Source organism: Hippopotamus amphibius, chromosome 9, assembly GCF_030028045.1.
Source record: "Hippopotamus amphibius kiboko isolate mHipAmp2 chromosome 9, mHipAmp2.hap2, whole genome shotgun sequence".
NCBI lineage: Eukaryota > Metazoa > Chordata > Mammalia > Artiodactyla > Hippopotamidae > Hippopotamus > Hippopotamus amphibius.
This window is the reverse complement of record NC_080194.1, coordinates 101,340,538-101,365,556: the sequence shown is the minus strand read 5'-3', so window position 1 is coordinate 101,365,556 and position 25,019 is coordinate 101,340,538. Positions and strand designations below refer to the sequence as shown.

General features: G+C 38.5%; 1 protein-coding gene and 1 pseudogene across 1 annotated transcript in view; both read right to left on the bottom strand.

The window, feature by feature from the left end:
* Positions 1–25,019, bottom strand: part of C9H11orf65 (chromosome 9 C11orf65 homolog) — a 91,488-nt gene that overhangs the window by 56,636 nt on the left and 9,833 nt on the right. The window contains exon 2 of the mRNA XM_057750341.1: positions 17,150–17,239. Coding sequence (XP_057606324.1) covers positions 17,150–17,230 — 81 coding nt within the window. The 5' untranslated portion in view covers positions 17,231–17,239. The remainder of the gene's footprint in view (positions 1–17,149; positions 17,240–25,019) is intronic.
* LOC130860161 (60S ribosomal protein L7-like 1) lies at positions 14,797–16,731 on the bottom strand (annotated as a pseudogene).

Below are 25,019 nucleotides of genomic sequence, written 5' to 3'. Positions count from 1 at the left end.
ATATCCACATGCAAGATAATGAAATTAGACACTTCTCCTAATGCAAAATGGATCAAATACCTAAAAATGAGAGCTACAACCATAAAACTCCTAGAAGAAAATATAAAAGCTTCATGACATTGGATTTGGCAATGATTTCTCGGACATTACACTATAAGCACAGCAACTAAAGAAAAACAAGCATAAATTGGACTTTATCAAAATTTAAAACTTTTGCATGGCAGAGGACACAGTCAAGAGGCTGAAAGAGCAATCTACAGAATGAAAGAAAATATTTGCAAAGCAGATATCTGATAAGGGGTTAATATCCAAAATATATAAAGACCTCCCACATCACAACAACAAAAACAACAACAAATAACTCAAAAATGGGCAAAAGTCTCAAATACACATTTCTTCAAAGAAATTTATGAATGGTCAATAAACACATGAAAAGATGCTCAATATCAATAGTCATTAAGGAAATCAAAATCAAAATCACAATGAGATACAACTTCACATCCATCAGGATGGCTATTATAAAAAAAAAATAGAAAATAAGTGTTGGCAAGAGTGTAGACAAATTGGAAACTGTGTGCATTGCTAGTGAAAATGTAAAATGGTGCTGCCACAATGGAAAACAGTTTGATCATTCCTCAAAAATTTAAACATAAAATTGCAATATGATCCAGTAATTCCACTTCTAGATATGAACCCAGAAGGACAGAAAGAGGGTCTCAAACAGATACTTATTCAATAATTTTCATAGTAGCATTATTAACAATAGCCAAAAGGTGGAAACAACACAAGATCTGTTAAAAGGGAGTGAATAAACAAAATGCAGTATGTAAATACAGTGGAATATTATTCAGCCTTTAAAAGGAATGAAATTCTGATGCATGCTATAAACTAGACAAAACTTGAAAACATTATACTGAATGAAATAGCCAGAGACAAAAGGACAAATGTACTTATACAAACTACTTAGAATAGACAAATTCATAGATACAGAAAGTAAAATAGAGGTTACCATGGCCTAGGGGGCAGAGGAGGATGGAGAGTTATTGTTTAGTGGGTATAGGAGGTTCTGTTTGAGATGATGAAAAAGTTCAAGAAATGGATAGTGGTAATGGCTACAAACATTGTAAATGTAATTAATGCCACTAAGTTATACACCTAAAAATGGTTATTATGGTAAATTTTATGTTATGTATATTTACCACAATAAAAAGTAAAAGTAATTGTTTAAAGCAATAAAAATAGTCTTCTTATATTTAAAACAAAAATGTAAGTGAAAAATACCTGACAACAAATAGCACAAAAGGGAAAGACCATAAAGGGAATCAACCCATTTTAAGAGTCTTGCATTGTTCTGGAAAGTGTACTAATTTATTTCTGTTCTGGAAAGTACTAATTTATTGTAGGCACAGATTAGTCAGGGGTACATAATGTAAACTCTAAGTTACCCCACCAGTATAATACGCAACTGTTAAGTAATCTATTGCTATGTAGCAAACAACCTCCAAAACTTAGTGATGTAAAACAACCACCATTTTATTATGCTCACAATTATGGGTCGCAAATTATGGTAGGGCATAGTAGGGATGTCTGGTCTCACTTCCACAATGATTGAGGCTTCATCTGAGATGGACCACAAAGCTGGGAATGGCTGGAATGACTCAAGTGAGGCCCTATGCCAGGGCCTCAATTCTAGCTATCAGCTATGTTTCTTGGTTCTTTTTAGGTTATATCCACTGGGGATGGAAGATTGAAAATGGCTTTTTCACTTATGTATCTTGTAAGTGGGATGGAATAGCTATTAAATCTGGGGATGGCCAATCACCAATCTCTGTAGGCAGACTTTTCATTAGGCTAGCTTGGCATGGCAGTTTCGGGATTGTTGTACCTTACAGCTGGCTTCATTCAGAATGGGCATTCCATGACACAGACATGGACACTGCAATCCTGCTGCTGCTGCTGCTTCTTTTTTTTTAGCTGCACCACACAGCTTGCAGGATCTTAGTTCCCCAACCAGGGATCAAACCTGGGCTTACTGCAGTGAAAGCACAGAGTCATAACCACTGGAACATCAGGGAATTCTCTTTTTCTTTTCTTTCTTTCTTTCTTTCTTTCTTTCTTTCTTTCTTTCTTTCTTTTCTTTCTTTCTCTCTTTCTCTCTTTCTCTTTCTTTCCTTTCTTTCTCTCTTTCTCTCTTTCTCTCTCTCTCTCTCCTCTCTCTCCTTCTCTCTCTCCTTCCTTCCTTCCTTCCTTCCTTCTTTCCTTCTTTCCTTCTTTCTTTCCTTCTTCCTCCCTCCCTCCCTCCCTCTCTCTCTCTCTCTTTCTTTCTTTCTTTCCTGCAATGCTTCTTATTACCTAGGCTCAGAGGTCTCAGAATGTTATTTTCTATTTTATTGGTTTTAGTGGTAAAGCAAGTCACTAAAATAGCCTAAATTAAAGGAAGAAGATTGCCTCTCACCTTTCAATAGAAAGAGTAGCAAATAATTTATGAACACTTTAAATCAATCAAAATAACCAAAAAGTAAATACAGAAGAAAATAACAATATATTAAAAATTTTTAAATAATACAAAGAAATGGGGGAAAAAGGAAAAATACACAAACAACAGATCATAAGTAGAAAAGCAACAGCAATATGGTAGACCTAAACTAAACAAGTACCATAATTATAATAAATATAAATGGTCTAACCATGATAATTAAAAGACAATGATTATTTAAGATTAACCAAAATTAGATCCAACTCTGTATTGTTCACAAAGGTCACAAAAAGTTGGAAAGTAAAAGAATAAGAAAAGATACCATGCAAACATTAACCAAAAATAAACTAGGCTAACTATATTAATACAAAACATGATAGACTTTAGGCAAAAAGTTTTAGAAAATGTAAGAAATAGCATTTCATATTGATTAGGTTTGACTCAACAATAAGATATAACAATCTTGAGCAGATATGTACCTAACAATATTACTTCAAAATATGTAAAGCTAACATCAACACAATTCCCTGGAGTATAAATGAATCCCCAATCATAATGGAAAACTTTAACATACTTCTCTTAGGAACTGATAGAATAGACAAAAAATTAGTAGGTCTCCTGCTATAGCCTAAATGTTTCTGTCTCTCCAAAATTCATATTGAAATTGTAACCCCCAAGGTGATGTCAGGAGAAGGTTGGACATTTTGGAGATGATTAGGTCATAAGGGTAAAGCCCTCATGAATGCGATTAGTGCCCTTATAAAAAAAGGGCTCAGAGAGATCACTCACCCCTTCCAATGTGTAAGGACATAACAAGAACCAGGAAGCAGGTTCTCAACAGATACCAAGTCTGCCAGTGCCTTGATTTTGGACATCCTAGCCTCCAGAACTATAATAAATAAATTTCTGTTGTTTATAATCCACCCAGCCTATAATAGTTTGTTATGGCAGCCCAAACAAAGACAGCTACAAAAGATTTAAACAACATAATTAACTAACTTGACCTAACTGATGGAAGAATACATTTTTTTCTCAAGATCACATGGAACATTTGTCAAAATATAATTTTTCTGTACCAAGCAAGTTTCGACAAATTTTGAGTTATTAAAATCATTAAAGTATGTTGTCTGGCTGCAGCGGAATTAAACCAGAAGTCAATAACAAAAAGATAACTAGAAAATTCCTAAATATTTGGTCATCAATCAACATGGCTCTAAATAACCCATGCATCAAAAAATTACATTGAAAATTATGAAATATTTTCAACTGAGGTAATAAATATATGACATAGCAAAACCTGTGTGGATACATTTAAAAAAATGCTGAAGGGAGAACCTTAATAGCTCAAAATAAATATACTTATTGGAGCTATCTCGAGATAGGATCAAGATGGTGGAGTAGGAGGACATGCACTCACTCCCTCTTGCAAGAGCACCGGAATTACAACTAATTGCTGAACAATCATCAACAGAAAGACACTGGAACTCACCAAAAAAGACACCCCACATCCAGAGACAAAGGACAAGCTGCAATGAGATGGTAGGAGGGGTGCAATTGCGTTAAAATCAAATCCCATAAATGCTGGGTGGGTGACTCACAAGCTGGAGAACAGTTATACTGCAGAAGGCCATCCACTAAAGTGAGGGTTCTGAGCCCCAGGTCAGGCTTCACAACCTGGGAGTCCAGCAACGGGAGGAGGAATCCCCAGAGAATCAGACTTTGAAAGCCAGTGGGATTTGATGCAGGACCTCCACAGGACTGGGGGAAACAGAGACTCCACTCTTGGAAGGCACACAAAAAAGTGTGCTCACCAGGACCCAGGGGGAAGGAGTAGTGACCCCATAGGAGACTGAACCAGACCTACCTGCTGGTGTTGGAGGGTTGCCTACAGAGGTGGGGGGCAGCTGTGGCTCACCGAGGAGACAGAGGCACTGGTGGCAGGGGTTCTAGGAAGTGCTCATTGGCTTGAGCCCTCCCAGAGTCCACCCTTAGCCCCACCAAAGAGCCTGTAAGCTCCAGTGCTGGGTAGCCTCAGGCCAAACAACCAACAAGGTGGGAACACAGCCCCACCCATTGGCAGACAAGCAGATTAAAGTGTCACTAAGCTCCCCCCACCAAATCAGATTAAAGTCTTACTGAGCTCCGCCCATAGAGCCCTATCCACCATCAGTCCCTCCCCTCAGGAAGCACCCATGAGCCTCCTAGATAGCTTCCTCCACAAGAGGGTAGATAGCAGTATCAAACAGTATCAGTAGTATTTCATCTTGTGGAACTGAAAACCACAGCCACAGAAAGATAGAGAAAATGAAAAAGCAGAGGACTTTGTACCAGATGAAGGGACAGGATAAAACCCCAGAAAAACAACTAAAGGAAGAGGAGATAGGCACCCTTCCAGAAAAAGAATTCAGAATAATGATGGTGAAGATGATCCAGGACTTTGAAAAAAGACTGAATGCAAAGATTGAAAAGTTTACCAAAGATCTAGAAGAATTAAAGAGCAAACAAACAGAGATATGCAACACAATAACTGAAATGAAAAATACACTAGAAGGAACCAATAGCAGACTAACTGAGGCAGAAGGCCAAATAAGTGACCTGGAAGACAGAATGGTGAAAATCATTGATGTGGAAAAGAATAAAGAAGAAAGAATGAAAAGAACTGAAGACAGCCTAAGAGGCCTCTGGGACAATGTTAAATGCACCAACATTCGCATTATAGGGGTCCCAGAAGGAGAAGAGAGAGAGAAAGGACCTGAGAAAATATTGGAAGAGATTAGAGTTGAAAACTTCCCTAACATGGGAAAGGAAATAGCTACCCAAGTTCAGGAAGCACAGAGAGTCCCAGGCAGGATAAACCCAAGGAGAAACACGCCAAGACATATACTAGTCAGACTGACAAAAATTAAAGACAGAGAAAAGTTATTAAAAGCAACAAGGGAAAATTGACAAATAACATACAAGGGAACTCCCATAAGGTTAACAGTTGATTTCTCAGCAGAAACTCTGCAAGCCAGAAGGCAGTGGCATGATATATTTCAAGTGATGAAAGGGAAGAACCTGCAACCAAGAATACTCTACCTAGCAAGGATCTCATTCAGATTCGATGGAGAAATCAAAAGCTTTACAGACAAGCAACAGCTAAGAGAATTCAGCATCACCAAACCAGCCCTACAACAAATGCTAAAGGAACTTCTCTAAGCGGGAAACATAAGAGAAGAAAAGGACCTAGAAAGACAAAAATCAAACAATTAAGAAAATGGTAATAGGAACATACTTATTGATAATTACCTTGAATGTAAATGGATTAAATGCACCAACCAAAAGACACACACTGGCTGAATGGATACAAAAACAAGACCCATATATATGCTGTCTACAAGAGACCCACTTCAGAGCTAGGGCCACATACAGACTGAAAGTGAGGGGATGGAAGAAGATATTCCATGCAAATGGAAATCAAAAGAAAGCTTGAGTAGCAATACTCATATCAGATAAAATAGACTTTAAAATAAAAAAATGTTACAAGAGACAAGAAAGGACATTACATAAAGATCAAGGGACCAATCCAAGAAGAGGAGATAACAATTATAAATATATATGCGCCCAATATAGCAGCACCTGAATACATAAGGCAAATGCTAACAACTATGAAAGAGGAACTGCAAGGCAGAAATAGAGACATGGATGTAGAGAACAAACATATGGACACCAAGTGGGGAAAGCAGGGAGGGTTGGGGGGGGGATGAATTGGGAGATTGGGATACCAAATTGTACACTCTAAATATATGCTGTTTATTGTCTGTTAATATATATATATATACTTATTAAAGAATATAATTTGAAAATCTAAGATCTAATTTTCCATCCCAAGAAGTCTGAAAAAGAATAGCAAATCAAAGCCCCAAAAGAAAGAGAAACAATAAAGATAAATCGGAAATCAAAGAAATAGAAAATAGACTTAAAGTAGAGAAAACCAACAAAGCCACAGATCAGTTTTTTTAAAAAAGATTAATAAAATTGATAAACTAGAAATACAGATGTAGAGAAACAAAGAGAAAACATGTATTAACAACACTACTACAGATCTTACAGACATTAAAAGAATAATGAGAGGAAATTGTAAACAAATTTTGGCCAAAATAGATCTGACAATTTAAACAGAATGGACAAATTCCTTAATTCAAATCAAAGCCACAAGAGATGTTGCTTCACACCTGTTAGAATGGTTATTATCAAAAAGATAAGAAATAATAAGTGCTGGCAAAGATGTGGAGAAAAGGGAACCATTTTGCACTGTTTGTATGAATGCAAATTGGTTCAGCCACTATGAAAAATGGTATGGAGATTCCTCAAAAAATAAAAAGTAGAAATACCATGTAATCTAGCAATTCCACTTCTGGGTATTTATCCAAAGAAAACAAAAACACTAATTCAGAGAAATATATGCACCCCCATGTTCATTGCAGCAGTATTTTCAATAATCAAGATATGGAAAAAACCTAAGTGTTCATTGATGGATAAATGGATAAAAAAGATGTGGCACACATATAATATGCAAATCATATCTATATATATATCTGGAATGGAATACTATTCAGTCATAAAAAATAAAATCTTCTGATTTGCAACTACATGAATGGAATTTGAGAACATTATGCTGAGTGAAATAAGTCAGAGAGAGACAAATACCATATGATCTTACTTATACGTGGAATTTAAACAACAACACAAAAATAACCTCATAGCTACAGAGAATAGATTGGTGATTGCTAGAGGTGGGGGGTGGGGTGGGAGACATTGGGGAAGGGAGTCAAAAGGTACAAACTTCCACTTATAGCATAATTAAGTCATGAGGTATAATGTAAAGCATGGTGAATTATAGTTAATAATACTGTATTGCATATTTGAAAGCTGCTAAGAGAGTAAATTTTAAAAGTCTTCATCATAAGAAAAAAATTTTTGTAACTATGTGTGGTGACAGATGTTACCTAGACTTATTGTGGTGATTATTTCACAATGTATACAAGTATTGAATGATTATGCTGCACATTTGCAGTTAATATAATATGTCAATTATACCTAAATAAAAACAAACAAACAAAATGGACAAATTCCTTGAAAAAGTAATTATCAAAATGGGTACAAGAAGAAATACACTTCTGAGTAGTCCTGTATTATTAGAGAAATGGAACTCATAATTAAAAACCTTTTTAAATGGCAAACTCCTAGCACACACAGCTTTGCTAAGTATTATTCCAAACATTTACAGAAAAAAAAAAAAAAAAAAAACAATCACACAAACTCTTCCAGGTAATAAAAAAGAAAAACTACTTCCCAATTCCTTTTAGAAGGCCAGCATAATACTGATACAAAACCTGGCAAGGACATTATAAAAAAGAAAAATTGAATTAAAAAATAAATATGAAAAAAATCCTAAACCAATGTTTAGTAAACCAGGATATACCAAAAGGGTAACAACCAGGATGAAGTGGAGTTTATTCCAGGAATACAAGGTTAGCTTAAATTTGAACATCAATCAATGTAATTTACCACATAAGGAGAGTGAAGGAGACCATATGACCATTTAGGTGCAGCAAAAACATTTGATCAAATTCAATACCCAGAGTTTTCATAAAAACAAGAACAAAAATCTTAGCAAATGATGAATTAACTTCCTTGAACAGATAATGAGTTTCTACAAAAAAGTATAGATAACATCTTAGCTTACAGTGGAATATTATATGCCTTCTTTCTGTGTTCAGGAAAAAGACAAGAATGTCCATAATTCTATTGAGCATTGTGCTGGAGGGTCTAGTCAGTACAATAAAGCAAGAACAAGAAATAAAAGGTATAAAGTTTGCGAAGGAAAAATAAAAGTCATCACGCAAAGATGACATGATTAAGTGGAAAATCTGAAAGATACTCAGCCATCAAAAACAATGAAATCATGTTATTTGCAGCAACATGGATGGACCTAGAGATCATCACACTAAGCAAAGTAAGTCAGAAAGAGAAAGACAAATATCATATGTCAGTTATGTGTGGAATCTAAAATTCGATATAAATTAACATATCTACAAAACAAAAACAGACTCACAGACATAGAGAACAGACTTATCGTTGCCAAGGGGGTGGTGGGGTAGGGTAGGAAAGGAATGGGAGGTTGGGATTAGCAGAGGCAAACTATTACGTATAAGATGGATAAACCACAAGATCCTACTGCATAGCACAGGGAACTATATTCAACATCCTGTGACAAACTGTAATGGAAAAGAATGTGAAAGAATATATATATATATATATATATATATATATATGTAAAGCTGAGTCACTTTGCTGCATAGCAGAAATTAACACAATGCTGTAAATCAATTATACTTCAATAAAATCTAAAAAAATCTGAATTTATTAAAAAGCAATGATAAATAAGTGTATACTTAGTCAGTATATAAAAATAAATTATATTTATATAAACTTGAACAATTAGAAAATAAAATTCAATAAATAATATCACTTACTTTAGCATAAAATGTCAAATAACCTAGAAATCAAATGAAAGATGTATGACTTCTGCACTATGAAACATTATGGAGATAAATATATAAATAAATGAAGAGATATGCCACATTAAAAACACTCAACATAGTAAGTTTGATCTATTGATTTAATGCAACCCCAATGATAATGTCAAAAAAATTTTTTAGAAATTAAAATGTCAACTCCAATGTTTATATGGAAATGCAAAAGTCCTAAAATAGCTAAGATAATTTTGAAGAAGAACAAAGTTAGAGGACTGTATTACCATATATCCCCTCTTATTATAAAGCTACAGATTAAGACAATGTGGTGTTAAGCCAATTATAGACAAATAGACCAATGCAATAGAGTAGAAACTATAGAAACAGTTCACATATATGATTTCATGACTTTAAGAAAGGCACCACTTCAATTTATTGTGGAAAGATTGTATTCTGAATAAAAGATACTTGGTCATTTGGTTACTATAAGGAAAAAAATGAACTTTGTCTGTATCTGTTATCATACATAAACATTAATTGGAGATGGATACAAGATCTCAATCTGAAACTAAAGCAACTAAGCCTCTAGAAGAAACACAAGGAAAATATCTTCTGACTTTGGGTTAAACAAGTATTTCTATGCCCTTCCCCCATCTTTATTGAGACATATCTGACATATAACACTGTAAATTTAAGGTATACAACATGATGATTTGGTATACATATATAGTGAAATGATTACCACAGAAAGGTTAGCTAACACATCCTTCACCTTGCATAATTACCATTTGTGTGTGTGTGAGATTAACAAAGTTTAAGATTCACTCTCTTAGCAACTTTCAATTATTCAACATAGTACTGTTAACTAGAGTCACCATGCTGTATATTACATTCCCAGAACATAATAATCTTATAACTGGTGACCTTCACTCATCCTTCCCCCTACACACCCCCCACTTCTAGCAACAATCTACCCCCTGCTTCTAAGAGTCCAAGGTTTTTTTGGTTCCACATATAAATGAGAGCATACACTATACAGAATTCATCTTTCTCTGCCTGACTTATTTCACTTAGCATAGTGCCCTCCAGATCCGTTCATGTTGTTACAAATGGCAGGATTTCCTTCCTTCTCATGGTTGAATAATATTCCATTATGAATAATATTAATATGCTACATTAATATTAAATATTACATATAATATTTTCACATTATATAATATGTGATATATAAAACATTATCACATTTTCCTTATCCATTCATCTGTCAACAGATACTTAGGTTGTTTCCATATCTTGGCTAGTGTGGATATGCTGTAGTGAACATGGGGGTGCAGCTGTCCCTTTGAAGCAGTGATTTCATTTCCTTCAGAAAAATACCCACGAGTGAAATTGCCAGATCATAGGGTAGTACCAGTTTACAATCCCACCAATAGTGTACAAGACTCCCTTTTTTCCACAGCCTCACTGGCCCTTATCGCTTGTCTTTTTTGTCAAGTCGGCTGTTGGAATTTTTTAGCTCAGTTTTTTTTATTATTGAGATCTAGGATTTCTTTTTGGCTTTTGGGAGGATAGCTTTCATTTCTTTCTTGAGCTTCTCACTTCGTTCATGCACTGTTTTTCCAATTTCATTTAGTTGTCTATCTACATGTTCTTCTAGTTCCATGAACTTCCTCAAGAGGATTATTCTGAACTCTTTGTTAGACTGTTCATAGACCTATATATGGAGCTTTATTAGTTTCTTTTGGTGGTGTCATGTTTACTTTGGTATCTGTGCATTTGAGTAAGTAGTCTTTTCTTCCAGACTCTAGAGGTTCCCTTTAGCAGAGAAAGACCTTCATCAGTTAGTTCACCTTGGGTATTGGATGGGTCATCTGGTAGCATCCATGGGCAGGTGGGGGCTTGCTATTGGGGTGTCTCTTTGGGTGAGGCCACTGCCCATGTTCTGAGGTGGGGAAGGTGCTGCTGGCTGGGTCATGCATTTCAGTAGGCATGATGACTTATTTGCTTTCAGGTGGGGCTACTAGCTGGGCTCTGAAATCACCTCTGGTTAGGCGAAATCATAGGCTGTGTTCCCTGGCAGGCAGGTGCCACTGGTTGGACTCTACAATTGAGCAGGGCTGCAGGCTGGGCTCTGCAATCACTCCTGGTTGGGCGAGGCCTCAGGATATCAGGATACTCTCCCTTACCAGATGGTGCTGCTGGCAAGACATCACGTTTGGGCACGGCTATAGGCAAGGCTTTGTGGTTGGATGCAGCCACAGGCTGGGTTCTGTGATCAGGTAGGGCCATGGGCTTTGCCCCAAAGTTGGGCAAGCCTGCAGGCTGGGTTTTGTGATTGGGTAAGCCGCTGGGTGTGCTCCCTGTTAGCGGAGGTCATTGGCCAGGCCCTGCAGCTATGTACTGCAGTTGTGGGGGTCTAGAAGCTGTGCTCCTTGGTTGGGTGAGGTCACTGTCCAGGGTCCCTAGCTGGGTGGGGCTACAGCCTGTACTCTGCAATTGGATGGAGTCACTGGCTTGGCCCCCTTTGGCTATAGCTTGTGCTCAGTAATCAGGTGGGGCTGTGTGCTTGAATCTGTTTCTGGGCTCCGTCACTAGCAAGACTTCCTAGCAGGGCAGAACTGAAGACTATGCTCATAAACTGGGTGGGGCTGTGAATTTGCTTCCTTGCCTGGGTGGGGCCATAGAATAGGCTCCTTAGTCAGTAAAGCCTGTTAGTTTGGGACCCATATCAGGTAGAATTGCCTACTGAGCTCCCAGGCTAGATGGGACCACTGGCTCCGCTCTGTAGATGGGCAGAGCCTAGCTGAGACCTCTGCTCAGGTGTTGCTGTAAGCAGTGATGCCAGCTGCCAAGATCTAAGCACAGGTTGCCATCAGCCCTGGCCCTCTTTTCTCTGTCTCTATCTAACCCCCAGTGGTCAAGCCCTGCAGATTCCCCCAGTGATTCCCATGAGGCAAGACTGGGTGCACCTCCCAGGAAATGTCTTGGAATGCTGGGGGACCTGGAACTTTGACACCATTTTTTATCTTTTTGGCTGTGTTGGGTTTTTGTTGCTGCACTTGGGCTTTCTCTAGTTGTGGCGAGCAGAGGCTACTCTTTGTTGCGGTGCACAGGCTTCTCAGTACGGTTGCTTCTCTTGTTGCAGATCATGGGCTCTAAGTGCATGGACTTCAGTAGTTGTGGCACGTGGGCTTCAGTAGTTGCAGCACATGGGCTCTAGAACGCAGGATCAGTAGTTGTGCATGCAGGCTTAGTTGCTCCGTGGTGTGTGGGATCTTCCCAGCCCAGGGATAGAACCCATGTCCCCTGCACTGGCAGGCAGATTCTTAACCACTGTGCCACTAGGGAAGTCCCCCTTTTGACACCATCTTGATAACAGTACCTTCTATATAAACATTTCTTAAATGACACAGACAGCACTAACCATAGAGAACATAAATTGGGTTTTATTGAAGGTAAAGACTTATCAAAAACACCTTTAAGAGAGAAATGAGGTGCCCTGGAAGATGATATTTTATATTGCAATAAAGGCCTGTATTCAGGATATTCAAAAAACTACTCCAAGTGAATATTGACAAGTAGAGGTGATGGAACGTGGGGATTTGAATACTGGAAGATATATGAAGAAAAGGATAGGGATATTTATATCCTCATCATATATAATGAGGAGTCCAGTGATCCTGTGTTCGCATGATGGGACAGTAAACAAAGGTCTTTAAAGCAACAAGCTAAGAAACAGAGGAATTAAAACAATGACATGCTGAGGGGGGAGATAAGCAGGGTTTTGAAGAATAAGTAAGATAAATTCTTAATTATCTTTGCAGAAAGTCAACAGATCATGTCTAAAGTTAAGTATAAGATAATAAGCATATCATTTATAAGCATGGAACTGTGATTAGAAGATCTAAAACAAAAACTAGATAAAAGTGGTTGATTTTAGAGTATGAAGGTGGAAAGGAGTGAGATGGGGTAAAGACTTGCTTTTTAGTATAAGTTCTTTTACATTACTTATTTTAAAGAAGTACACATATTTCTTTAAGAAAAATATTTAAAATTACAGAAAAAACTCTACATTCACATTACTATGACTATGCAAATTATTCAATTATAGGGCCATATAATATGCTAAAACTATGCATCCTTATTTAGAAGTTACCCTCTGGGCCACTTGAAGTAGAATGTATCTTGAATCAAGACCAAATGTATTCTCTTTACACAGAGAACTACAACTATATTAATTTGCCTTATATTTGAACCATGACTTTCATGGTTAGTTCTTTTTCAGTTTCTAAGGTCTTTTTAAATTCAACTTCTCAGTCATACCTTCTGTTGCATAGGGTACCATTTAGTCTCCAGATACAACCTTCCTAGAGCCATTTAACATACTGATCTAAGCTAAACTGGTTACCATTTTTATTTCCTTCAGATTCTGTTCTTTCTTTCTGTTTCTACATCATTGGTTTTCCTTAAATGTCAGGCAATTGTCCATTAGTAGTGAAGAATGAAGGTCTGTGTCAGTTTTTCTAAGGAGCTAGTGTAAGTATCCTGTGCTTTTGTGTAAGTCTCCTGTTTTCCCACAGTTCACACACATGAACAAGACAATTGCCTTGGAGCTTTGTGAAGTGGGGAGAATAAGTTAATCAACAGACTTTCTTAGAGGAAGTATGGCCAGGTAGCCAGCAACTAAGCAAGACATCTCTCAAGCACTAAAATTAAGAGGGTTTGCTGTGGAGTACCAAATCCATGCTAGAACTAGCTTTACCAGATGGTTCATGTAAATTTTTTAAAGAGATAAACCTTCAGGGTTTGGAGTTTTCGGTTTTTTGGGGGGGGCAGGGCAGGGGAGGTGCTGCGCTGCTGCACAGCACATGAGATCTTAGTTCCCTGACCAGGGATTGAACCCACACCCCCTGCAGTGGAAGCACAGAGGCTTTAGCCACTGGACTGCCAGGGAAGTCCCTTTTTAAAAAAATTTTTGTTTTATATTGGGGTATAGTTTATTGACAATGTTGTGCTAGTTTCAGGTGTACAGCAAAGTGGATCAGTTATACATATACATATATCCATTCTTTTTCAGATTCTGACTTGGATTTTAAGAAGAGGACTGATCATCAGGGAAACCAGAACATTCCATGTTGAAGCCCAGCAGAAATAAATGGGGAGCACAGGGCTCAGCAACCTACCACTGCGTTCTTAATAGGAAACGCCCCATTTGGCAGGAGAAAGGGTCTGTCCCTTCCCATAGATCCAAGAGTAGGTTAAAATTCTAAGCTAGAGAAAAGCATTAAGCCGGTTGCAAGCAAGGATAAGGAAGCTACTGGATACACCTAGTGACAGCCACATCTGAGAGCTTGCCAAGCTGTCACTGAAGTTAGAACATGGGCTCACAGCAGAGACAACTGAGCATTGTTTTTGTGAGCTTCTTTCTAACTATATTTCAAGTTCTTCCCAAAACAAGGCCCTGGGCTTGGTCCACTGCTCTCTTGCACTCATGCTTGGGTATTCGTTCACCAACATTAAACCCCAGGATGGAAGATGTGATAAAACGGGGCTCCCTCCTCCGTGGCATGAGTCCTTTCCTCATTTCAGTGGTGGACAATGGCCATCACAGAAAACACACTGGAACATTTCCTTGGAACTGAGGTGGGGTGAAAAGTGCCTGCTGTGCACATCTTTTCCTGACCTTTCACCTCCAGTTTCTGAAGATATAGCAGAAAATAATCTGCCTTGAAGACAATGGGTAACAATTCCATAAAACAAAACACATGCTTGCAATGCACTGTGCTTTCAGATATTCTGGGTTTAGTTCAGCTGCCAGGTGAGCCAATTGGTACATTCACCTTGATAGCCAGGTGAGCCCACTTTTTGAGAAAGCCCACTCTATTCTTGGTAGCTTGCTAGGCCACTGAGAGTTGGAAAGGGCACAAGAACCCTGAGATCACCTGAAAATCCTTCCCTGGGAAGGCGATTTCATGAATGAGGTCTTCCAAGCAAATGACACCAAACTTTCCCAGGTGCTCCTCAATCACTGTGTTGTCTGTCAGAGGGATGATTTTACTCTTGACCTTGGCTTGTCCACATTTCGAGATGAGTTCCTGAACAGACTTCAGATTTGGAAATCCACAGGTCACATAAGCTTCTACCATATGAAGGGTTTTTATGGTTTAAGGGGTTACTTTCCTAAAGACACCACTGAAAATCTTATTCAGGTGAAGTCTTGCAATGGCCCTCTGCACCAGTAAACTCACCCCATTAATCCTTTGGATGCATACAACAAAGGCCCAGGAATGTTTATCTGGCACTTCCAAGCCATAAGGTTTCACTTCTAGTCATCTGAGTTGTGCCCGGTCGTGTAGCTGCCACCAGGAATCACATAGGAACCATGCTAGTTGTTTAAACTTGAGCTCTTTTCCTCTCCTCTGCTCCTTCCTTTGCAAAAGTGCCTGCTTTGCCTGGATGGCTCTGAGGGCCTGATAAGCCGTCCTCTTTTTCAGGAGATTTTCTGGAACGAACGGGATCTTTTTTCTTGACTTTACCTCTGCCACCTTTCTGAAGCTTTGGGCTACTCAGGGTTTGTTTCTCCTATGCCCAACAGTAAATATCCACATACCAGCAGATTTGTGACTAATGATAAATATCCACCTACTTATAGCTTTGGGTCCTGAAGTGGCGGTGGAGACAACTGGCACATATATAGAACTTCAATTAATCCTGTTGTCTATAGTCATTCTCCTCTTAGCCCTTTTACATTGCTAAATCCTAATGGATATCCTTTCTAGGGTTCCAATGCCAAACCACCCATCTCACTAGTGCCCCTTTAAGGTATGTCTAGGCAAGTCTTCTACATAGGTATGTCTAACAGGATACTACCATTTATTTTTGGTTTCCCAGAAATAAGATAAAATTTCTTATTTGCTCATGAACTCCCTTCTCTCTGTTATGGGTTAACTTTCTATACATTGTCACTTCAGTTGGGTTCTAGAGGGATAGAAAGAAAATGTGTGCTTAGTCTACCATCTTGTTAAAATACACACACACACACACACACACACACACACACACACACACACACACACACTTGTTTATATACATGGCTTCTCTACTGAAGCTCCTGAAGTGCAAGCATGTATTGTAAAATGCCAGTGTCAGGAACATAACAGGTATTCAAAGGTATGTGGCAGATTGGATTTCAATGTGGGAGAGAAATTACAAATGACAGAAAAGCTTAAGCCTAGATGACAAGTATGTTGTTAGAAACCAACAAAGGAACAGTAGATTCAAAAGGAAGTTTTTTTTTTTCTTTAGTGTTGGAAATCAATTGTTATGTCCCAGCATAGGCAAATAATGGAAACTATTTTTCAAGACATCATTAACTGATATAAAAGTATTTTTGTGTGCTACAAAGAGAGCCATGCCACTTCACATGGAGTGTTGATGCTATCCTAGAGAAAAGAGAGAAGTCATTTTACCTCTTGGCTCTCACCTAACCCAGTAAATCAACTTGGAATATTCCTTCTTGGATAAGACCAGTTTTACTCATACTAGAGCATGGTAAGAAACAAATACATTAATCCAGATATGCTTTATGTCCTCGAGAGTAGGTACTGAATAAACATTTAATGAGTGAATATATCCCTAATACTTGTTCACAAACCTGATTCCAGAGTCAAGTTATAAAGGTTTTAGAGATGAAAGCCAAATAAGCCAATTAGTGATACTTCTGTTCATAGTAGCCATTATCAAAGTGCCTGGCCCAGGTCAGAAACTCAAAAAACATTTGTGAGGCTAATGAGATAATTAATTAATGTTAACTTTTTGAAACTTTAAAAAAATGTTTACTTATAAAGCAAAGGATGGTATACAACTCTTTAATATACTAAAAGCTATTGAATTGTATACTTTATAACTTTTTAAAGTCTTTATTGGATTTGTTACAATATTGCTTCCACTTTATGTTTTGGTTTTTCGGCCACAGGCGTGTGGGACCTTAGCTCCCCAACTAGGGATCGAACCCACCCCCTGCATTGGAAGCTGAAGTCTTAACCACTGGACCACCAGGGAAGTCCCTGAATTGTATACTTTAAACCGGGGAACTATATGATATGTCAATTGTATCTCAATAAAGCTGCAAAAAAAAAAAAAGAAATAAACTCACAAGGAAACGTGTCCAGGCCTTCTGAATGACTCTGGCAGCTCTGTCTCTCTTTGTAAATTCTGATTCCTGTTTCCAAGCCATGTGAAAATCCTAAAAGAGAATAAGCAAAGGAGTATATTTTAAATCACTTTGGGGGACTAAAAGATGGCAGTGAAGTAGAAGGATGTGGAGTGCATTTCTCTCTACAGATGCATCATGAATACGTCAAAAGATGCAGTAATTCCCACAGAAAGCCAGTTGAACACTAACAGAAGACCCTAGACACCAGAAAGGACTGCAAAGATCCCGACATAACTGGGTAGGACAGAGCAGGTAAAAAAAGGAGAAAGAGGTGGAGAAGAAAGGAAAGGGATGAGTCCTACACTCTTAGGTGGGGGGAGCTGAAACAGAGGAGAAATTGCTAAATTTGGGGAAACCCCCCTTATCTGACAGGGAAACCTCTGCTCCAATGGGGAATTTGATTGGGTCAGAAGGGAGGCATTTGGGACTGTCCAAAGAGGGTGCAGCCTATCTGTGGCAGATGGGAAAGAGCGAGAAACACACAGAGGGTTTGTACCATGGCTCTGTGTGTCCCAGACTGAGACGTGGGTTCACAGCTGTACAGGGGGTCTGGGAGCTGGAACATGGGAACCAGAGAACTGGTTCAGGGTGAGAAACATTGTTGGCTGTGGGGAGATGGACTGAGGGGACAGGAGGGAAGAAATCCACAGAGGAGAATGCCTACCGCAGAAAGCTGGGCAGCCATGGTGGCAGCTCACTACTGCTGACTCACACACAGCAGGGAGGAGTCACTGTTGTAGCCTCTCTTTTGGTGCTTGTGATGAACAAAGGGAGGCCCCCTCTGGACCTGGCTGTCACAGTCAACAAGGGATAGAAAAAGCCCACTGGGGGGGGGGGGGGCGGGCTGCCCTGATATGCCTGCTGCCAAGAACCAGAAGTCCACAGAGTGTGCCAGCTCTGGAAACACTCCGCTTATACCTGAGCCCACTGGTTTCCCTGTGCAGTAGGCACTGCTGTCACTGCCAGGGCTTCCATGACCCAAGCAGGGGGCTACTGCTGACACACATGCAGAGGAAGGAGCCACTATTGTACCCTCTCTCTCCCCACACACCGGTGCCTACAGATGAACAACAAAGGAAGCTCTGCTGCTTTCAGAGTAATACAAAAAGCCCCCAAAGTCTTCCCATCAGGCACCTGTACCAGGCACCAGTAAAGAACCACTCTGAAGACAGATTTCCTATACCCACAGCCACCAGCATCCCTGCACATTTGGCATCACCCCGGGGCTCCCGCAATCCAGGCAGGGTGCTACTGTTTAGTCACATGCAGGGAGAGGAGCCACTATCAAAGCCTCTCTCCCCCCACACACCTGCATCTGCAGATGAACAATAAAGGAAACCCTCACTGAGGCAGACCCAAAGAGCTCCAAGGCAGACTCAGGACCAGACTCTGGTGGTTAGACCACACACAGAAGCATGAGCAAAACCAAAGCTGAACACCAGGGAGAGGGGGGTAAAGGAAGAGGTTCTAAAATCTTTCCATCAGATATACATGCTACAGACTAAATCCTGGTGATCAGCTAGGTAGACCCTATGTCTTTGGAATATCTGAGTAGACAATGAATGTTCCCACAAATGAAAAAGGTCTAGCTCTGGCAGGTGTGGACTGTGGGAGCAGGCACATACAGGAATTGGGTCAGATTAGCGCCTAAGTGGACCCCATAGGACCCACAGCAGATCCAGAGTCCAACTCAGAGGCAGAAGAGGGCCTTTTGAGGAGGTGAAGGTAGCCTGAGGCTCAAGGCGAGTACAAGGACACTTACAACTGAGACCCCAAGGATATAGAATTATTATTATTAATTCTGTTGATCTGATCCATTCTGTGGTCAGTTCTAGCTCTTTTTTTCTTTTAATTATGATCATAACCCTAAGGGATCTTCACATTTTGTAACATATTTTTTATTCTATTTTTTACTTTTATTTTTATTTTCAGTCTTTTTATATATTTCTATTTCTAGCTAGCTTTTTATAGTGCTGAGCTTATCTTCCCTATCTTCTTTTCTTCTTTATCTTTAATACATTTCTATTTTTTTTCTTTTTATATTTCTAGTCATAGTACACTTTTCTGTTGCTCTGTGTTCTATCCCATTTTATTTTATTTTATTTTATTTTATTATACTTTTAATCAATATTATTGGTCTGCTCTGTTTCCTTGCTTTATTCTTCAGAAGACAAACTGTTTTGGTTTTTGTTATTAGGTTTTGCCTTTATCTTAGTTCTAATTATAATTGTTTGATTTCATTTTGGGGATTTTCAGTCTATCTGGTGGTTCTCTTGCTCTTTGTTATATTTGCTCCATGTTTCTATTCAGTCCCTGTTATATCTGGTCATCCTTTTCACAATTTCCCTGGTTTTTGGTTTTGTTTTTTTGTCTTTGAATTTTTGTTGGTTTTCTTTTTAAATGTCTAATTGCATTCTAGGGTTCTTCTGTAAGGTTGTTCTAGTGCTTTATGTTCTATTGGGTTCTGTTTTTGTGTTTCTTGTGCATATATGTGTTTCCTTGATTCAGTATTTGTTTGTTTGACTTAACCTTTTACCATTAGTCTGGGGCTTGGGCAGTCTTTTTTAATCCTCTTTATTGCCAGGCTGAGCAACCTGTGGAGTTTGGATTCTTTGACCAGAGGTCAAGTTGGAGACTCGGGGGAGGGAGCACCAAGTCCAGGATCCTAGACCACTAGAGAGTCCTCAACCACAGGGAAGATTAACCACAGAGAATTCTCATGGAGCCCTCTATCAGAGTCTAAGACCCATCTTCACCCGACTGCCTGCAACTGCCAGTGCTGGGTACCTCACACCAAGCTACAAACAAGACAGGAACACAAACCCACCCATCAGCACACAGACTACCTAAAGCCATATTAAGCTCACAGATACCTTAAAACACACTGCCTGACACAGCCCTGCTCATCAGAGGGAAAAGACTCAGATCCACACATCAGAGAGCATGCACCAGACCCTGCTATCAGGAAGCCTATTCAAGACACTCAACCAACCCCACCACAGGGGGCAGAGAATAGAAACAAGAGGAATTACTACTAGGCAGCATAGGGAAAGGAGATAGCAAATAATATACATTAAACAAAGTGAGAAAACAAAGAAACACCTTGCAGGCAAAGGAGCAAGATAAAACCCCACAAGACCAAATAATTGAAGAGGAAATAGACAAATTGCCTGAAAAAGAATTCAGAGTAATGATAGTAGAGATGATCCAAAATCTCAAAAACAAAATAGAGAAAATACAGGATACATTTAAGAAGGACCTAGAAGAACTAAAGTGCAAACAGAGTAATGAACAACACAATAACTGATATTAAAAATACTTTAGATGGTATAAACAGCAGAATAACTGAGACAGAAGAACAAGCAAGTGAGTTGGAAGATAGAATGGTGGAAATAACTGCCAGAGAGCAGGAAAAAGAAAAAAAGAATAAAAAGAATGGAAGACAATCTCAAAGACCTCAGTGACAACATTAAACACACCAACATCCGAATCATAGGTGTTTCAGAAGAAGAAGAAAAAAAGAAAGGGTCTCAGAAAATATTTGAAGAGATTATACTGGAAAACTTCCCCAACATGGGAAAGGAAATAATTAATCAGGTCCAAGAAGTGCAAAGAGCCCCATACAGAATAAACCCAAGGAGAAACACACTGAGGCACATATTAATAAAACTAACAAAAATGAAACACAAAGAAAAACTAATAAAAGCAGCAAGAGAAAAGCAACAAAAAACATATAAGGGAAAACCCATAAGGATAACAGCTGATCTTTCTGCAGAAACTCTGCAGGCCAGAAGGGAGTTGCAGAATGTACTTAAAATCTTGAAAGAGAAAAACCTACAGCCAAGAATACTCTACACAGCAAGAATCTCATTCAGATTCAATGGAGAAATCAAAAGTATTACAGACAAGCAAGAGTTGAGAGAATTCAGCACTTCCAAACCAGCCTTACTACAATTACTAAAGGAACTTTTCTGGCAGGAAACACAAGAGAAGGAAAAGATCTACAAAAACAAACCCAAAACAATTAAGAAAATGGTAATAGGAACATACATGTCAATAATTCCCTTAAACGTAAATGGATTAAATGCTCCAACCAAAAGACACAGCCTGGATGAATGGATACAAAAACAAGATCCTTATATATGCTGTCTACAAGAAACCCACTTCAGATCTAGGGACACATACAGACTGAAAGTAAGGGGATGGAAAAAGGTAGTCCATGCACAGGAAGCCAAAAGAAAGCTGGAGTAGCAATATTCATATCAGACAAATTAGACTTTAAAGTAAAGACTGTTACAAGAGACAAGGAAGGATACTACATAATTATCAATGGATCAACCAAAGAAGAAGATATAACAATTGTAAATATCTATGCACCCAACATAGGAGCACCATTACATAAGGCAAATGTCAGCAGCCATAAAAGGGGAAATCGACCATAACACAATAATATAGGAGACTTTAACACCCCAATTACACCAATGGATAGATCATCCAAACAAAAATAAATACGGAAATATAAGCTTTAAATGACACATTAGACTATTTTGACTTAATTGATATTTATAGGACATTCCATCCCCAAACTACAGAATACACTTTCAAGTGCACAAGGAACATTCTCCAGGATAGATCACACCTTGGGTCACAAATCATGCCTCAGTAAATTCAAGAAAACTGAAATCATATCAAGCATCTTCTCTGACCACGATTCCATGAGACTAGATATCAATTACAGGAAAAAAAATATAAAATATACAAGCACATGGAAGCTAAACAATATATTATTAAACAACAAAGAAATCACTGAAGAAATCAAAGAGGAAATCAAAAAATACCTAGAAACAAATGACAATGAAAACACAATAACCCAAAAGGAGAAAAGGAGTTCTAAGAGGGAAGTTTATAGCAATACAATCCTACCTCAATAAACAAGAAAAATTTTGAATAAACAAACTAAACTTACACCTATAGCAACTAGAGAAAGAAGAACAAAAATCCCCAAAGTGAGCAGAAGTAAAGAAATCATAAAGATCAGATCAGAAATAAACCAAAAAGAATGAAGGAAACAATAGCAAAGATCGATAAAACTAAAAGCTGGCTCTTTGAGACAATAAACAAAATTGATAAACCATTAGCCAGACTCATCAGGAAAAAGGGAGAAGATGCAAATCAACAGAATTAGAAATGAAAAAGAAGTAACAACTGACACCACAGAAATACAAAAGCTCATGAGAGACTACTACAAGCAACTCTATGCCAATAAATTGGATAACCTGGAAGAAATGGATAAATTCTTAGAAAAGTTCAATCATCCAAGACTAAACCAGGAAGAAATAGAAAATATAAACAGACCAACCACAAGGACTGAAATTTAGACTGTGATTAAAAATCTCCCAACAAACAAAAGTCCAGGGCCAAATGGCTTCACAGGCGAATTCCATCAAACACTTAGAGAACACCTATCACCTGTCCTTCTCAAACTCTTCAAAATATAGCAGAAGGAGGAACACTCCCAAACTCATTCTACGAGGCCACCATCACCCTGATACCAAAACCAGACAAAGATGTCACAAAAAAAAGAAAATTACAGGCCAATGTCACAGATTAATATAGATGCAAAAATCCTCAACATAACACTAGAAAGCAGAATCCAACAGCATATTAAAAAGATCATACACCATGATTAAGTGGGGTTTATCCCTGGAATGCAAGGATTCTTCAATATACCCAAATCAATCAGTGTGATACATCATATTAACAAATGGAAGGATAAAAACCATGTGATAGTACTGATGAAACCAATGACAGGGCAAGAATAAAGATGCAGATGTACTACAGATTCAATGCAATCCCTATCAAATTACCAACAGCATTCTTAACAGAACTAGAACAAAAAAATTTACAATTTGTGTGGAAACATAAAAGACCCTGTATAGCCCAAACAATCTTGAGAAAGAAAAACAGATCCAGAGGAATCAGGTTCCCTGATTTCAGACTATACTACAAAGCTACAGTAATCAAGACCATATGGTACTGGCACAAAAACAGAAATATAGATCAATGGAACAGAATAGAGAGCCCAGAGATAAACCCACACACATATGGGCAACTCATCTTTGACAAAGGAGGCAAGAATATACAATGGAGAAAAGATAGCTTCTTCAATAAGTGGTGCTGGGAAAATTGGACAGCTACATGTAGAAGAATGAAATCAGAACACTTCCTAACACCATACACAAAAATAAACTCAAAATGGATTAAAGACCTAAATGTAAGACTGGACACTATAAAACTCTTAGAGGAAAATATAGGCAGAACACTCTATAACATTAATCATAGCAAGATCCTTCTTGACCCACCTCCCAGAATAATGGAAATAAAAACAAAAATAAACAAATGGGACCTAATGAAACTTAAAAGCTTTTGCACAGCAAAGGAAACCATAAACAAGACAAAAAGACAACCCTCAGAATGGGAGAAAATATTTGCAAATGAAGCAACTGACAAAGGATTAATCTCCAAAATACACAAGCAGCTCATGCAGCCCAATATCGAAAACAAACAAACAACACAATCCAAAAATGAGCAGAAGACCTACATAGACATTTCTCCAAGAAAGATATACAGATGGCCAACAGACACATGAAAAGATGCTCAACATCATTAATCATTAAAGAAATGCAAGTCAAAACCACAATGAGGTATCACCTCACACTACTCAGAATGGCCATCATGAAAAAATCTAGAAACAATAAATGTTGGAGAGGGTGTGGAGAAAAGGGAACCCTCCTGCACTGCTGGTGGGAATGTAAACTGGTATAGCCACTATGGAAAACAGTATGGAAGTTCCTTAAAAAACTAAAAATAGAACTACCATATGACTCACCAATCCCACTCCTGGGCATATACCCTGAGAAAACCACAATCCAAAAAGAAACATGTACCACAATGTCATTGCAACACTATTTACAATAGCCAGGACATGAAAGCAACCTAAATGCCCATCAACAGATGAATAGATAAAGAAGATGTGGCACATATATACAATGGAATATTACTCAGCTATAAAAAGGGATGAAGTTGAGATATTTGTAGTTAGGCAGATGGACCTAGAGTATGTCATGCGGAGTGAAGTAAGCCAGAAAGAGAAAAGCAAATACTGTATGCTAACACATATATATGGAATCTAGAAAAATGGTACAGATGAACCTAATGGCAGGATAAGAATAGAGACACTGACGTAGAGAATGGACTTGAGGACACCAGGGGAGGGGAAGCTGGGACAGAGAGAGAGAGTAGCATTGACATATACACACTACCAAATGTAAAACAGATGGCTACTGGGAAGCTACTACAGAGCACAGGGAGACCTGCTTGATGCTTTGTGAAGACTAAAGGGGTGGGATAGGGAGGTTGGGAGTGAGGCTCAAGAGGGAGGGGATATGGGGTTATATGTAACATATGGCTCTTTTACTTTGTTGTACAGCAGAAACTGACACAATATTATAAAGCAATTATACTCCAATAAAGATTTTTTAAAAAGATGCAGATGTAGAGAATGGACCTGAGGACACAGGGTGGTAGCGCAGTGGTGAAGGGAAAGTTGGGACAAAGTGAGAGAGTAGAATTGACATATATACAGTACCAAATGTAAAACAGATAGCTAGTGGGAAGTTGCTGCATAACATAGGGAGATCAACTGGATGATGTGTGATGATATAGAGGGCTGGGATAGGGAAGGTGGAAGGGAGTCACAGGAGGGAGGGGATATGGGATATATGCATTAAATACAGCTGATTCACTTTGT